General features: G+C 60.7%; 2 protein-coding genes across 11 annotated transcripts; one reads left to right on the forward strand and one right to left on the reverse strand.

Moving 5' to 3' along the window:
- Nucleotides 1-1,142: 1,142 nt before the first annotated feature.
- On the forward strand, nucleotides 1,143-3,990 carry REX1BD (required for excision 1-B domain containing). Of its 10 annotated transcripts, none has more exons than XM_027084752.1 (5): nucleotides 1,143-1,411; nucleotides 1,506-1,588; nucleotides 1,806-2,097; nucleotides 3,061-3,137; nucleotides 3,745-3,990. In XM_027084752.1, the coding sequence occupies exons 1-5, from the start codon at nucleotides 1,310-1,312 to the stop codon at nucleotides 3,761-3,763; spliced, it is 573 nt and encodes a 190-aa protein (XP_026940553.1). In that variant the 5' UTR covers nucleotides 1,143-1,309; the 3' UTR covers nucleotides 3,764-3,990. The 10 variants fall into 10 exon arrangements, 8 of the variants coding, with proteins under 8 accessions (XP_026940553.1, XP_026940552.1, XP_026940555.1 ...); XR_003428335.1 differs by having other exon boundaries at nucleotides 1,144-1,411; nucleotides 3,061-3,210; XR_003428334.1 differs by having other exon boundaries at nucleotides 1,144-1,411; nucleotides 3,061-3,210; nucleotides 3,764-3,990.
- A 253-nt stretch (nucleotides 3,991-4,243) lies between these two features.
- On the reverse strand, nucleotides 4,244-14,546 carry CRLF1 (cytokine receptor like factor 1). Its single transcript, XM_027084749.1, has 9 exons — nucleotides 14,521-14,546; nucleotides 9,625-9,906; nucleotides 9,160-9,289; nucleotides 8,823-8,992; nucleotides 7,653-7,810; nucleotides 7,347-7,515; nucleotides 5,237-5,424; nucleotides 5,081-5,123; nucleotides 4,244-4,582 (listed from the first exon to the last, which is right to left on the reverse strand). Exons 2-9 carry the CDS (start codon nucleotides 9,752-9,754, stop codon nucleotides 4,569-4,571), a joined length of 1,002 nt encoding a protein of 333 aa, XP_026940550.1. The 5' UTR covers nucleotides 9,755-9,906; nucleotides 14,521-14,546; the 3' UTR covers nucleotides 4,244-4,568.
- Between the last annotated feature and the right edge of the window lie 6 nt (nucleotides 14,547-14,552).

Raw genomic sequence — 14,552 nt, forward strand, 5'->3', positions numbered from 1 at the left:
GTGAGCCCAACCATCTGGATTTTGTCATCTGTAATATGGGAATAAAAACCTCAGCCTAGGGACTGGTGGGACCTGGTCAGGCACATTAACAACCCTCACATCTGGGGCCTGGAGGTGTTTGGGTGTAGGTGGATGGCGGGGTAGGAAGGAACACCCCACCTAGCGTAAAATACCTGTTCTCAATTTTGACTGACCTTTAGGAGCTCCTGAGTCCCACCCAAGACTGATGTCTGTCAGGTGAGGGCTTGTAGTGCCCTGACAACGCCATGCTTTTATTTGTCTTGGGGTGATTGGGGCTTCCTGTAGGTGACAACCCAGGCCTAGACTGATGCTTGAGAACAGCTGAGACCTGGAGTACCAGCTAAAGGCTCTCACTTCAGGCCTCAGTTGAGTTTCATTTTTGTCAGTTGCCCCCTCCTCCCTAAGGCCAGGCCACCACCATCTTTCTGGTCTACCCTGTGTCCACTCCTGGAGGAGGAGGCTTCCTGAAGCTCAAACTAGGCAGTGTATGTCCAGCTCCCAGGTCTTCTCTGTACTTAATAGGAACCCTCCCACCCCCCACCCCTGACCTCAGCCCTGCACTGACTCCCACCTTAGGGCCTTTTGCACAGGCCCCCCTCTTCAAAGCAGTTCACACAGAACCTGTGGGTGCCAGTGACTTGGAATTCTCCAGTGTCAGAACCTGCGTTCAAGTCCCACTCTTGTCACAACCTTGTGGCATTAGATGATGGCTATCACTTCTTGGATTCAATTTTCTTTATATTAGTGGGGATGGGATGTGAGGAAGTGAAGTCGGGTTTTGTTTTTGTTTTTTTTTTCTCCACGCGGGCCTCTCAGTGTTGTGGCCTCTCCTGTTGCGGAGCACAGGCTCCGGACGCGCAGGCTCGGCGGCCATGGCTCACGGGCCCAGCCGCTCCGTGGCATGTGGGATCTTCCCGGACCGGGGCACGAACCCGTGTTCCCTGCATCGGCAGGCGGACTCGCAACCACTGCGCCACCAGGGAAGCCCTGAAGTCGGGTTTTGACATAGCTGCATAGAAACAAGCCGAAGGACAGCCTTGCTGTATACAGAACCGTACATTTAAGGTCGAAAACGTTAAGGCAGGCGCCAGTCGGGAACAAGCACAGGGGTGGAGGTGGGTGGAGGGTGTCAGGCCTGAGAAGCCCCCAGTCTTCGCTCCCCATTCTTCCCCCGGGGTCTCCAGGTTAGCTGGTCGCCACAAGCTGGCTCCAGAGGCCTCCGGGCCTGCAGGGGGCGCCAGGCGCAGCGGAGCAACCTGCTCCCGGGTGGGACCAGAGCTGCGCAGTCATGATCATCACTGAGGCCGCGGCAGAGTCCGCTGTCCCCGCGGTGCCCGGTGATGCAGGAGCCACTGGAGCCCCGGAGCGCGAGCAGCTGGTGTGGCCCTGGGTGAGCTCGAGCCCGAGCGGGAACAGGCGCGGGGCGGGCGGTGCAGGCGCGGGGGCGCCGGCTTCATACCCTAGCCGTGCCCCTCGCCCCGTAGAAAGATGCCGCGATACGGGCGCTGGTGCAGCGCATCCACCAGTTGCAGGCTGAGCGCGCGCAGGCCTTCCGCCGGCTGGAGGAGTAAGTGAGGGCATAGGGGAGGGGAGGGGTCAGCCCACAGCCCGCTCCGGGGATGAGCGTGCCTCGGGGGAGGAACTGGGTCCCCACGGGGCCGCGGTGTCAGAGGTGGGGCGGGATTTGCGGGGAGACCAGATCGCTCCCTTCCGCGTGCGCGGGAGTGGGCCCGTTTCGGGTTACCCTGCGGGAGTCAGAACGTCCTCCACACTCTGGGGTTTAGGGGACACTTGGAGGGCTTTCAGGTGGTCGATGCGGGTGCAGGGCCTGAGAGCCGGGGCCGTAGCCTCAGGATCCCCGCCTGCCGCAGAGGCCACCGACAGTACCTGAGCAGCGGCCCGCCCTACGACTTTCCGCGCTACCGGAGCACAGTACACGAGGTGACCCAGGCCTTCGCCGCCGCCTCGCGGGAGGTGCTGGCGGTGGAGGCCGAGCTAGCCGGACCCCGAGCGCAGCCGCTGCTCGCGAGCCACGTGCGCAGGCTGCAGCAGCTGGAGGAGACGCGCCTGGCCACGGTTAGGTCCCGCCCCCTCCATGTATCCCCCCTACTCCTCGGCTTGTCTCTCGGGTCATGGCCCACTGTGCACCCCTTGGGGGAGGGACCAGATTCCGTTCCCTCGAACCCCGCCCCTGGCGCCCCAGCACCCCCTCTTCCTGCCCCACCTCAGTCATCCACTAAGTTCACTGGAGAGTCTCAGGGTTAGCCCCCTAGTCCGCCCCCACTTTTCATCCAGATCTTTAGTCCCAGGACACGCCCACTCTATCCCAGACCCCGACCCTACAATGCTCCTACCCCCCCCCCCCCCCGGCTTGTCCCAATGCCCCAGGACAGGTACTCAACTCCCTGCTGATTGGGGGCCTTGGATTTCCAGGCCAGGTCCCCTTCCGGGTACACCCTCGATCCCAGCCTAGGTTCTGTTCCTCCCGCTAGGGATCCAAGGCCCAGCCTACTCTGCCTCTACAGCCAATCCTGACCAAGATACACTACCATTCCCAGGCCAACTCCACGTGAAGCCACGCCCACATCACACTCTACGCTGGGATTCCCAGGCCACGCTGCTTTAGAGACCCAATCCCAGTCTAGGGATTGTAACTCCCCGGCTGGTCCCTGAGATTCCGCCAACTTCACAACCCTCACAACCCAACCACCCCACCCCACCCCCGCCCCCGCCCACCTATCCCTGCCTGAGATTTCACCACTGTTCCCCTTCCCCGCCTACATGAGGTCATGCCCATGTTGCGCTCTGCACTGATTCTAGGGCCCGCCCACTCGGCCCCTCTCCTCAGGAGCCCCCCTAAACGTAATCCTAGATTCCTTCTGCGCGAAGTACCGCCCCTTGAGACTCGCGCCTGCTGTGGCCCCACCCTTGCGCTGCCTTTCCCGGTGCTTCAGTGTCTCTTCCTCCCTACTATGTGGGAGGGCAGGGGGTGGCCTCTGCCAGTTGTGACATCCTCCTTGCTGCCTATTCCCCAACTAGGTGGCCCTGCTGCAGCTGATGGGGACGCCAGAGCTGACTGGGCAGGACAACCTGCAGATGCACCAGCTGAAGATGAAGTGAGCACCGCCTCCCAGTGGGCTGACCATGCTAGATTTGCACATGCACCCTTGGGCACCCACCCCCAGCCAGGTGCGCCCCAGGGCTGGCAAGGGCAGATCTGCACACGACCCTTAGGGTGTGCACGCCAGAGTACTCACTTGGTGACTCCTAGATGTACTACACACATTCCCTCAGCACACAGGCTATGCAGTTTCACACCAGACTCGCTGTGCATTCCCAGGACACAGCTGCGCACCTCATACACACCAATCCTGCTCACATGGCTCAACTCCGAGCTTGGACATGGTCGCCCAGGCCCCACCAGGCACACGCCTGCACGTTCCTTCCTTTGGCCCCCCAAGCGCACACGTGTGCACACCCACTAGACATGTGCCACAGTCACCCTGCACACCTTCCTGATGGCACACACCCACCCAAGATGGCCTTTTCTCTTGCCACTCGGGACCCGTGGGACCACCCATCCTCCCAGGCACCTAAATGGTCCTTCTGGCTGCTAGCGCTGCCTGGAGGTTTGGCGGCAGGCAAGAGGGCCCGGGGCTGGCTACAGCCCCTTTGGAGCTGCGCAGCGGCGGCTAATTCGCCCCATCTGGGTTTTATTTATAGTTCCCGTCCATTCTTGTAGGGTAATTAAAACCATGGAAGCGATCAGTGAGGTTCTCCAGGATCTCAGGTTTGATGCAGAATCTGCCGAGTGATGGTGGCTCCCCAGGGACAAGCCAGAGGAGATGGGAAATGGGGTGTACAGCGCTCTGCCCTGACTGCCAGCTGGCTGGGGTCATGCCCCACCGGACCACTGACCCTCTTCAAGTTCGCCTCACCTCTCATAATAAAGAACCTAAAGAACCTTTCGTCTGCAGCTGCTCCACTGTCTCTCTGTGCTGCGGTGGGATCCCACAAAGCCAGGGATGGCAGGTGCAAGATTCCCCCACTCCATGAGTGTAAAAACTCTGGTGTTTTGAATCACACTCTCCAAGGAGTTTGAAACCAGATATTTCAGATCATGGAGAGAGTCAGATTCTGGGAGGTCAAGATTCCCATCCCAAAGGGTCATCAGGATTCCTCCTCAGCCCCCACCCTAGGCCACTCTAGCCCCAAACTCACCTTCACAGTCAGGGCACCTAAATAGTTTGTTTATTTAAAAACACTCTTTGGAGTGGTCCTGGGTAGGGAGGAGTAATGACCCTTTTTCACCCCCAGCCCTGGCAGGCGTTCTGGGAAGCTCAGCCCCCCTCACACACATTCCCCGCACTGGGGTGCACCTCACGTGGAGGCCAGAGCTGTTGTGGCCCTCGGAGCTCAGAGTGCTCACCCCAGCTGCTGCCGAGAGGGCTGGGGCACCCTGAGGTGAGGGTACAGAGGTGGCCCCCAGTTTGGGGGTGGCCCCTGGGTCTCCATGCAGCAGGGAGGGCAGCCCCAGCCTCTAGAGCTTATCTGGCAGGACCTGCAGGCAGAGGGGAAGCCAGGCTTAGCAAGGAGCCTGGGAGGGGCCAGGAGCACAGAGCAAATGAGGAGGCCCCATTTCAGGTCCTGGTCCCACCACTTTCAGCTGGGTGACCTTGGGTAGGCTATTGCCCCTCTCTAGGCACCGGTTTTCCCCTCTGAAAAGTAATATCTATTCCATGGGGTGTCCTGCAGGTAATGTACTTGGCACGGGGCCGGTATGCAGTAGGCGCTCATATAATGCTACCGGGTGGTTATGTGCATTCATCCCTGAGGATGACATTCCCCTCTGGACATTTTAAAGGGGTCTGGATGCTCTTACTAGACTAAGGGCTACAGGGGCAGGCACACAGTAGGTGTTAACGTACATGCTGATAAGAGAGATGGAGGAAGGGATTGCACCTCAGTAACTAGGGCTGAGGGTGGAGGTCCCGTGGCCTACGGCCACCAGGAGGGGCCCTTGTCTCCCTGCCTGCCCACCCACCTGGGCCCCCCTTACCTCTCGCCGCGCCCCGTCTGCCCGAGGACAGGATCCCCTCGTCCTGTGCTTGGAAGGAAGGAGGCAGTGTCTGAGGGCTGAGGACGTACCTCCCCAGCCCGTTTACCCCCCTGGCCCCACCCCTCCACCTCTCGCCCGGGCGTCCCTCCTTCCTACCTGGTTGCGGGTCTTATGTGACTTCTGCATCCAGGCTCGCCACTGGTCATAGAGGCGGAAGCTGAGGTTCGAGCAGTACGCGTGCTTCTTGAGCCAGCCCAGAAACTGCTTGAGCTCGCGCCGCACCGGCCCCGAGCTCGGCTCGCCGCCCCGCGGCTCGCACGCCCCGCCGCCCGGGCCCGGGCGCTCTAATGGGGGCGGAGAGGCAGCGTCAGGGCGCGCCCGGCAGAGGGCGCGCGCGGGCAGGAGAGGGATGTTCCCTTAGGGCACCTCCCACCCTGTTTCTACGGGACCCGATCCTCCCCACGGCCCAGCCCTGCACTGCAGCCCAGCTGCGCCCCCAATGAGATAGGGGGCAGGGGAAGGAAGGGGCTCCTCCTCCACATCCCCTCTAGGAACCCGATTCCCGTGGCCTGAGCCAGGTGTGAGTGGAAGGGGGCGGGGGGAGGAGAGAGAGGCCAGGGCCAAAGGGATGAGAAGCAGACAGAGCAGGGGGCAGAGGAAGGAAGAGAGAGACGCTGATGAGAAAGAGCTGGAGAGAGAGAGACAGAGACTGAGAGATGGAGGCAAGGAGAGACAGATAGAGGGAGAGAGAAAGCAATGAGAGACAGCCAAGGAGATGCAGAGGCTCGAGAGATGGAGAGCCAGAGCAGGGAGGGACAGAGACACTGGGGGTGTAGGGACGCAGAAACCAAGAAAGGCAGAAAGATAGAAACAGGGAAAGAGAGTGAGTGACAGAGAGATGAAGGGAGAGGAGACAGAGAATTCGAGGTGGCTCTGAGGGGGAGGGGCAAGCCCCCAGGACAGGCCTGAGAGTACTGCCTGTTGGATGGGGAGTGGGCCAGGAGGGCCAGGTGGGAGGCCGGCCTGTCGGTCCAGTCGCTGGCCGCAGCCAGCCCTGAGCAGGCTGGCGGATAAGGACATCGGCCTCACGTCATAAATAACGCTGGGGACCCGCTGACAGGCCCTGGCACAGCCCCGGACCCTACCGCCCCTGCCGGCTTCCCCTGGCCTCCCCAGCCTCCCCAGCGGACACAGCCGCCTGCTGGCTCACGTGCAAGAATCACAGGTGCTGGGCACGAGCAGGGGCCAAGGCTCAGGCTCCTCCCAGCTGTGCTAGTTCCCGCCCACCGCCGAACCTGGAGGGGCCCGGGATGGGGTCTGGGGAACTGGCTGGAGCCCTGCTCTGCCACTCCCTGACTCTGGGATCCTCTCTGGGCCTTGGTTTCCCCATCACCCCAGGAGCATGAGCCAGGACTTCAAGGGAACTGAGTTCAGATCCCTGTGTGACCTTGGGGCCTTGGTGTCCTCATCTCAGAAAAGGGGCTCTCCCTTAGGTGAAACCACTGGGGGAGCAGGGGATGGGAGTCTCAGTAACTATCACTTGCAAACGCTTGGGTGGCACCCACCATGAGAGCACTTTCCATGGGTTATCTCTCATCTAACCCTCACAGTAGCCTGAGGCAGGCATGATTATCATCCCCACTTTCCAGATAGGGAAGCTGAGGCCAGACGTACCAAATAAGATTTCATACCATTTCACAAAGGAGAGAAGGGAGGTCCATGGGCTTAGATACGCACCCCCCCACCGACCGCAAAGGGAATCAGACCCAGCCCCTGATCATCCCATCCCGCTACCTTTAACAGAAGGGGAAATCAAAGCCGGTCATAGGGAGAGTTGGCAGCCCATCGTCTTAGAAGCAGGGGTCTCAAACTTACTTGCCCTTAGGGGCTGGGGAAGGGGTACATGTGGGTGAAACAGGCCAGGTGGGAATGGCGCAGCTGAAAGAGTAAGGGCCCTGACTTAAGGGGCAGCCTCTGCTGATGGGGGCTGTGGAGTAACTCTGGCTGTGTCCTATTACATTTTCTAGACAATTTTTCTAGGGAATCTAGGATATTTGTGTTCAAACTTATTGTTTTTAAAAGTCTGCCAGTAGGTCAAACTTTTTTTTTTCCAAATGACAGGCCAAGAAAATAGATCCAAGGGCCACAATTGGCCCCCGGGGCCAAGAGTTTGAGACCTCTGCTCTCTTGAAGGAAACAAGGAAACAGAGGCCCAGACTGGTTTGGGGCTGGTCCCAGGACCACCCAGCCCTGTTGGGGTGCTCACCACTTCGGGGGGTGGAGGCAGCCGTGGGGTGGCTCCATTCGCTCCAGATCCCTGCCTTCTTGGAGCCATAGATGCCAAAGGGGTTGCAGCGCACTTGCACGAAGTAGACGGTGCCTGGCTTAAGGCCCGCCAGGCGGCAGGAGGTCTGGTTGCTCACATCGTCCACCACCTGGGCAGAAAGGGCAGGGTCAGAGGTCGTCCACCACCTGGGCGGCAAGGGCAGGGTCAGAGGCAGGGGCAGCTTGGGGTGGGGAGGGGCGAGAGGAGGAGGAGGGAGGAGCGGAACTGGGGGGTGGGTGCGGGCACCTTCCAATCCACGCTGTCCTCCACTCGGTAGCGGATCTGGTACTTGGCTTGGAAGAGGAAGTCCTTGAGGGCAGGCGGTGAAACCCAGCGCACGCTCAGCTGGTCCTCCAGGCCCCCTACGCGGCTCACGTGCACTTCTGGCGGGGGGTCGGTGGTCACTAGGGGGGCGGGGCGGGGCTTAGGCACCGGGCTCTCTTTGGACCTGGCTGGTCCCTGTCTGGGTCCAAACACCAGGGAACGTGGCTTAGATGGCACCTGCCTCCGTTCTCCCCTCTCCCCCCTTCAGGACGGGTGGATTACATTAGATAATATTCAGGAAACACTCAGCACCTAGAAGCACTCAATTAATGTTAGCTGTTATCACCATTATTATCTGTGACAGGAGAAACATAATCCTATCTTCAGGGAACTATGTAAAAAGCAGACACTGCCTGCATGATGATATTATTATTATTATGCCCAGGAGACCAGGGAGCCCTCGGGCTGCCAGACTCCTGGGAAGCTCCCCGACCCCCCCACTGCCCACCTCCTGCTCTTTCCAACTTCACAAAGGTCCTCAACGTGACGGCTTTGCTCGGTGCAAAGGGACAACTGAGGCTTAGAACATGCCCACTGCAGCTTCAGGACTTAAGGAAGCAAAGTGGGAAGCAGGAGGATGGAGTCACTGCAACACTTCTGAGGAACCTTCTGGGAGCCCTTTGGGCAGCAGGGAGGGCTGACCTCTTCCCCTGAGGCCTTGGTGAGGGGCCGAAAGGGTTAAGGCACAGGCCTGCTTGGGGCTGAGAAACACCCTAATTAGATTAGGCCCAATTCTGCTCGCAGATCATCCATTTCCTGCCTCCCGCCTGCACGCCCCCCCCAGCTACAGGCTGCTGCTTCCTGGGGCGCCTCCAGACCTGGGCGCCCCCCTCCCAGCTCCCCGGGGGGCCCCCCTCAGCACACCTGGGCTGTCGAGGGGGAGGCAGCCAGGCCAGGTGTTCTCCACAGAGTAGGGGTATCCTGGCTGCTTCAGGGGGCTGGGGACGGACGGGTGGATGCCTAGCTTCTCCCCAACCCAACCAGCAGCGCAGACCTCAGCTGAGCTGCAGTGTGGCTGGGCTGGTGGGGGCCGAGGGGGAGGGGGTGGATCCCAGGTGGGCCAGGCTGGCCTTGCGGGGGGGTAGGGCTCACCCACATCCAGGATGTCCAGTGTCAGCACATCAGAGCGGGCCGAGCCCAGCCGGTTGGTGGCCTCCACCCAGATCTCATAGGGTGTGAAGAGAGCCAGGTCCTTGGGGATGTGGCAAGAGTGAGGTCCCACTGTGTGGTATTCCTCACATGTGTTGTCCTGCCCATACCACCTGCAGGGGCAGGAGGGGAGGAGGACATGTGAGGGTCCCTTTGGGCCCCCAAACCTCCCCCCAGCAGCCCCGGAGTGCAGAGAGGACACCAGAGCTCCGAGAGGGAAGGCTTGGCCAAGGCCACACAGCCAGGTTGGAACACATGTCACCCGAGGGCCACCACCAACCTCAGCTTGTACTTGAGGGAGTAGTTGGTGTGGAGGAAGGTTTCCCCGTGGGCCCCCGGCGTCCAGCGGCATGTCAGGTCCTTCATGTTCTTGGACCAACAGCTGATGTTGAAGGGTTTCTCTGGGGGAACTGGGGAAGGGGGGTGCAGGGGCTGAGGGTCTGGATGCGCCGTGGACAGGTGGAAGGGGGAGTTGCTGGCTGCCAGCTGGGGCCCCCACCTTGGGGCGGAAGGAGGATGGACAGAGCAGATGTTGGCCGGACCACCTGCATGGCTCTCTTGAGGATGGTCTTGTGGGGGGGTGGTCTCCAGGTTCTCATTCCCACCCTAGTGGCCTGTACCTCTCAACTTATGCCAGTATACCCATTGTTCAGCCCCAGACCAGAGGACCCATGATTCATGCCCCTCTCCAGAGGGAGATGTTGCCCCCAAGAGCTACCCCTAGCTGTCCTGGGGGCCCACTTACGGCCAACATAGAGGCAGGAGCCGGCAAGGATGCTGCCGTCACGGGCATGGCACACGAGGTTGTCCCCCGACTGCTGCCTGGATCCGTTGAGGTTGGCCAGGGCAAGGGCTAGAGTGGAGGCGTTGAGCATTCGGGACAGCTCAGGGGGCAGGCGGTGCCCGTTGAGGGTCCAGTAGAGGCCCTCGGCGGTGGCCCCTGGTGGGTCCCCGTGCACTGAGCACGTGGCCTGCAGGGAGGAGCCGATGAGGAGCGTGGGGTCCTGGGGACTGATCACAGCCGTGTCTGGGGTCAGAGAGGAGCACCTGTCAGGCCTGGGATGGAGCTGCCCTGAGCATCCCCCACCATCCTAGGTCCTCCAAGACTCACGGTAGTCCTGCAAAGGAGCTTTATATGATTGTCCCCATTTTACAGAGAAGGAAACTGAGGCTCTATTAGGTCAAGTGACAAACCCAAGGTTGGTGGTAAAGCCAAGATTCAGCCTCAGGACTGTCTGATTCCACAACTCAGGTCCTCCCAAAGCACTTCCTCACTGACTTGCTCAGGGCTTTCTGAGTGGTTACAAACCTCACTCAGATCCAAGTACCTCTTGCTTTGCACATACTTCTGACAACCACCACACTCTGCTTTTTTTTTTTTTTCATTTTATTTTTGACAATTAGAAGTAACAGATTGTGTGTTCTTTCTCTTCTACCCCCAGAACCTCACACATGTGTCTCTGTGGGGAGGAAGGCACTTCTAAAAAGGGGTGCCCTGAGCCCTACTAGAATCCTGCTCATTTTATGGATGAAAAAAAAAACAAGGCTCTGAGAGATCGAGTCCTTTGCCTAAGGTCACCAAATAGAAGAAGGGCACACTATTTAAACCTATATTTGTCAGTCTCTGTGCTGCCGCTGGAATTGAAAGTGACCGTGGCAAGCTCTAGGCTCCCCACCCCCATCCAAAGGGACTTGCCATCATCATGCTTTCCCTCGATTCAGTTTTCCTAATCTGCAAAATGGGAACAAGAAAACTCACGGTCCTCAGGGCCATTGGGAAGATCAGATGGGAAGTGACTTCCTAAACTGGGTTGTGTGTGAATTGGGTGCTGGGCACAGGGGCCCCTGGGATGCCGTGGTTGATGCCTTTCCTCCTGCCTTCCACTGGAGAAGCCTTCTAGTCCAAAGATTAGAACTTAAGAGAGAGCTGTTTTTATCCGAGGGGAAACCAAGGCACAGAAGAGGGGGAGGGGATGCACAGTTCAAGCCCCTGATGCCCCTCTGAGTCTCAGTCTCCCCACCTGGGAAGTAGGCATCATGGTATCCGCCACATGAGATTGTTCGAGAAGAGTGAAAATATTGTCTTAAGGACAACCTTGTGGGATCTTTAAGCCAGGCTGAGCTGGGTTCGAATGCCCCCAGGTCACTCTGGAAGTTAACCCAGTTCTTTTACTTCTCTGAGACTTTGGGAAGGGGCCTCTCCCTCCACCCAGAGTAGTAGTGAGGACTCATTCACTCATTCGTTCATTCATTCATTCAAGGAGCACCTACAGTGTGCCAGGACCTGAGGGCACAATGGTGACCAAGATACCCAAAATTCACGCCCTTTTGGGTCTTGAATCCAAGGGAGCAGTAGGAAAAAGAACAAATAAATGTCTAGGAGAACAAGTAAGGGAGAAAATAAAGCACGAATCAGGGGTGGCAGGTAATGGCCCAAGAGGCCTGTCTGGGGAGGCGGCATTTGAGCTGAGATGTGAATAAAGTGAAAGAAGTAGCCACGAAAATATACAAAAGAGAGTGTCTAGGCAGTGGGAGCGGCAAGTGCAAAGATACTGGGGGGGCAGGGGTGGTAGGAAATGAGGTCTGGGAGGTTAGCAGGGGGCCAGACCTGCAGGGAGGAGTTATTCCAGGGTTCTGAGCAAGGGAGGGATTTATATTTTAAAAGGATCACCGGGCAGCTGTAAGAAGGGACTGCAGGGGGGCAGAGAGGCAGGGGCAGCCCAGCTTCCCTGGCAGCCAAGGACAGGGTGATCCTGGTTTCCCTGGGAGGCCCCTAAATGCCAGCGGCTGCCCTGTGCTGGCTCTCACTGCCCCAAACGGGCGAGATGGGGTGGACACAGTTCCCGGGGCCAGCCCTGACGATTTTCCGGGGCAAACTTGGCTTGAGGGCCATGTCTTGCTGGAGCCTGGGATCGCAGTTGCGTTTGGGGCTTGGCCCAGGGCTCGCCGGAGGTCTCAGCGTCCGTGCGAAGGAGCCGGCTGTGCCGGCCAGAGCCGAGGAGGCGGGGGCGGCTGGGGGGCGGGGGGCCAGGGGGCCGCCCCGGAGGTCCCAGGCAGCCAGCCGCCCGCTAATTCGGAATTCCTTCGGCATGAACTCGGGCGTGCCAGCGTCTCTGCCCCGGCCCACCCACCGCTTCCTGCCTGGGCCCCCCCCAGCAGGGTGGGAGGCACGGCCAGGCCTGCCCGGACCCCAGGCCCATTCTCAAACTGCCAGGGGTGGGTCACAGCCCTCCTGTCCCCCACTCACCCCCACGGCCAGGCCAGGAAGGGGGCTCTCAGGGGGGTCCTGGCTGGCTGTGGCACTGCCCCTCTGCCACACCAGCCTGGCCTGGGCTGGTGTGGCCTGCCTGCCAGCAGCTGCAGCTGCCCTCCCAGGGCTGGGCGGGGGACAGGGCAAGAGGGCAAGGCCAGGCGGGCCTGGACAGGCCAGTCCCGCACCCCAAGCTCCAGCAGGAAAGGTCACAGGGAGACCTTCTCCTCCTGGGATGTGGGTGCCCATCTCGGCTGGGGCACCTGGGCAATTGGCTTCCCATCCCCTGTTCTCAGTTTCCTCCTCCATAAAATGGGAGGAAAATACGTTCTACCTGCTGGGGAGATGAATGAGATGAGCTCACCATGTCCAGAGGGCCCAGCACACTGCAGTGCCTAGCAACTGTTGGAATTAGGGCCCCTCCCAGCTCTGGGGTCCCTGGCTGGCTGGTGCACTCCCTCCAGGCCTCCCCAAACAATGGGCCAAGGCATTTGGGACCAGGATGCACACATTCCAGCCCAGGCAAAGCAGCTGGGGACAGCCCACTGAGGTTGGGAGGGCCCTTGGCCTGGTTTGGGGGGCTTCCTAGAAGGCTCCCTTAAGCAGATCCCTGGGCTAGGCTTTTGGACAGCCCCCCTCCCCTGCTCCCTGCCTCCCCGCCTTTCCCGCAGAGCTGGGGCCTTTAAAAGTCTTTTCTCTCCCCCTTCCCAATCTGGAGCCACTGCCGTTATTAAAAAGGAACACCATGTGTTTTAAAAGGGAAAAGTGTGAGATTCTCTGCAAGCAAGGCAGGAGGGTGGCCTCCATCCGGGGTCCCCATGGGGGTCCCCATCTCCTGTCCCGCTGGTACCTGCAGACGCTTTACGACCCACCCGCCTGCTGGTCAGGTGCTAAGACACACCACACCGTAAGTAGAAACATATTGCCGAGGTGTGAGAATCTTTAATTTCTTCCCCCTTGAAGGAAAAAACACACGCACAACAATCCTTCCACCACCACCACCTTTGCCTGCTGCTCTGCTGGCTGGGAAACAAAGCCTGCCACTAAAGGTGGCATCACAGGTGCTGCCCACTGCCTGGCAGAGCTATCAGGAAGCCCAGAAGGGCCTGGGACAGCCCCTCACCTGCCCAGGAGCCTTGGGCATGTTAGGCTTTCAGCAAGTACCTCCAGGACACCGGACCCTGCTCTTTCTGAAAGACCACCGCAGGGAGCCTGCAAACCGCTCTGCGCAGCGTAGGCCCACCTGGGGTGCAGTGTTTGCCGACCCGGGTCGACTTGTGTGCCTGGATGGGGTGCGTGGAGTGACTGCGAACATCCAGGGCAGGTTGTGCCTGCGTGCGTGCCCTGTGTTGCCTCTCCCTCGGAAAGAGTGTGACCATGAATGTGTGTGTGTCAGGGATGGAATGTGTGTGTGCGCCCCGATGGTGTGCGAATGTGCATCTGGGATGCAGTATGTGCACATCTGAGGGCGAGGGTGACGGGCCACAAGCCAGTGTGAGTCTTTGTGTGTCTCTGGGTGTGTCCCAGAGTGGGTCTGGATGTGGAGACCGTGTCCTGGCGGGGGTGTGCATTGGGTGGGGGACCGGAGAGTACCGGAGGCCAGGCGCTCCCAGCAGGGCGGGGGTCTCGGCCTGCGGGGGCTGTGGGCTCCCGGTGGCTGCTCCCCCCCACAACGGCTGGGCCTGCGGTGCCCGGACTCGCTGGGTCCCGCTCCCTCTCACTTTCACCCACTCTCTCACAAAGATTTCTCTCGCTAGATTCTCCTAGCCCGGCGCAGCGTGGCCGGGAACAGTTCTGAGCGCCGCCAGTGGAGAGGACTCCATGGACCCCCGCGCGCGGGGTCCCGCAGGGGGAGGGCGGCGGCGCCGGCCCGCGGAGAGGCGCGTCCCCGGGGACCCCGGGCCGCGCGCCAGGCGGCCAGAGCGGCCCCCTCCCGCCCCGCCTTCCTCACGGGGCTCATCCCTCCACCCGGGGGGGCCCCGCTCAGGGCCGGCACCCAGCGCGCCTACCGCGTGCGCCGCCGCCCAAGAGCGGTGACCCGCGGTCCCCGCGTCTCCGAGTCAGCAGACGCTATCGCGTGCGCCCACCGCGTCCTGGAGTGCAGAGGGTCCCAGGCCGCGCGGCCCCTCGACCCCCCTGGGCCGACTCGGGCGTCCTCCAGAGGAGAGCCCAGGTAAAAAGGCCTCGGCAGCGGAAGCCGGACCCTCGGGCCAGGGGACTTCGGCGCCTTGCGCCCCACAGGTGAGGATGCCCCGAGGGCCGCGCCGGGGGCGCCTTCCTTTGTTCCCGGGCCGTCCAGGTGGCGCCCGCGCCCCCTCCCCCCGCGGCTGCCCCCGGGGCGCACGCTCTCGGCCCAGGCGGGAAGAGGGGAGCACGGCGCCGGCTACTCACCGGCTCCTGATCCCGCTTGCGGCGCCCCGAGG

Source organism: Aethalodelphis obliquidens, unplaced genomic scaffold (genome assembly GCF_003676395.1).
Source record: "Aethalodelphis obliquidens isolate GAN/ISIS:26980383/991018 unplaced genomic scaffold, ASM367639v1 scaffold53, whole genome shotgun sequence".
Classification (NCBI taxonomy): Eukaryota; Metazoa; Chordata; class Mammalia; order Artiodactyla; family Delphinidae; genus Aethalodelphis; species Aethalodelphis obliquidens.

Bases quoted from the DNA above. Each gene is read 5' to 3' on its own strand.
- REX1BD (XM_027084750.1), top strand. From the start codon at position 1,310: ATGATCATCACTGAGGCCGCGGCAGAGTCCGCTGTCCCCGCGGTGCCC. The intron at 1,412-1,505 runs GTGAGCTCGAGC...CTCGCCCCGTAG, and splicing joins AGCAGCTGGTGTGGCCCTGG to AAAGATGCCGCGATACGGGC. The intron at 2,098-3,060 runs GTTAGGTCCCGC...TTCCCCAACTAG, and splicing joins AGGAGACGCGCCTGGCCACG to GTGGCCCTGCTGCAGCTGAT.
- CRLF1 (XM_027084749.1), bottom strand. From the start codon at position 9,754: ATGCTCAACGCCTCCACTCTAGCCCTTGCCCTGGCCAACCTCAACGGA. The intron at 7,811-8,822 runs GTGAGCCCTACC...CCGCCCCCCTAG, and splicing joins ACTGGACATCCTGGATGTGG to TGACCACCGACCCCCCGCCA. The intron at 7,516-7,652 runs GTGCCCGCACCC...CTTTCTGCCCAG, and splicing joins AGGACAGCGTGGATTGGAAG to GTGGTGGACGATGTGAGCAA.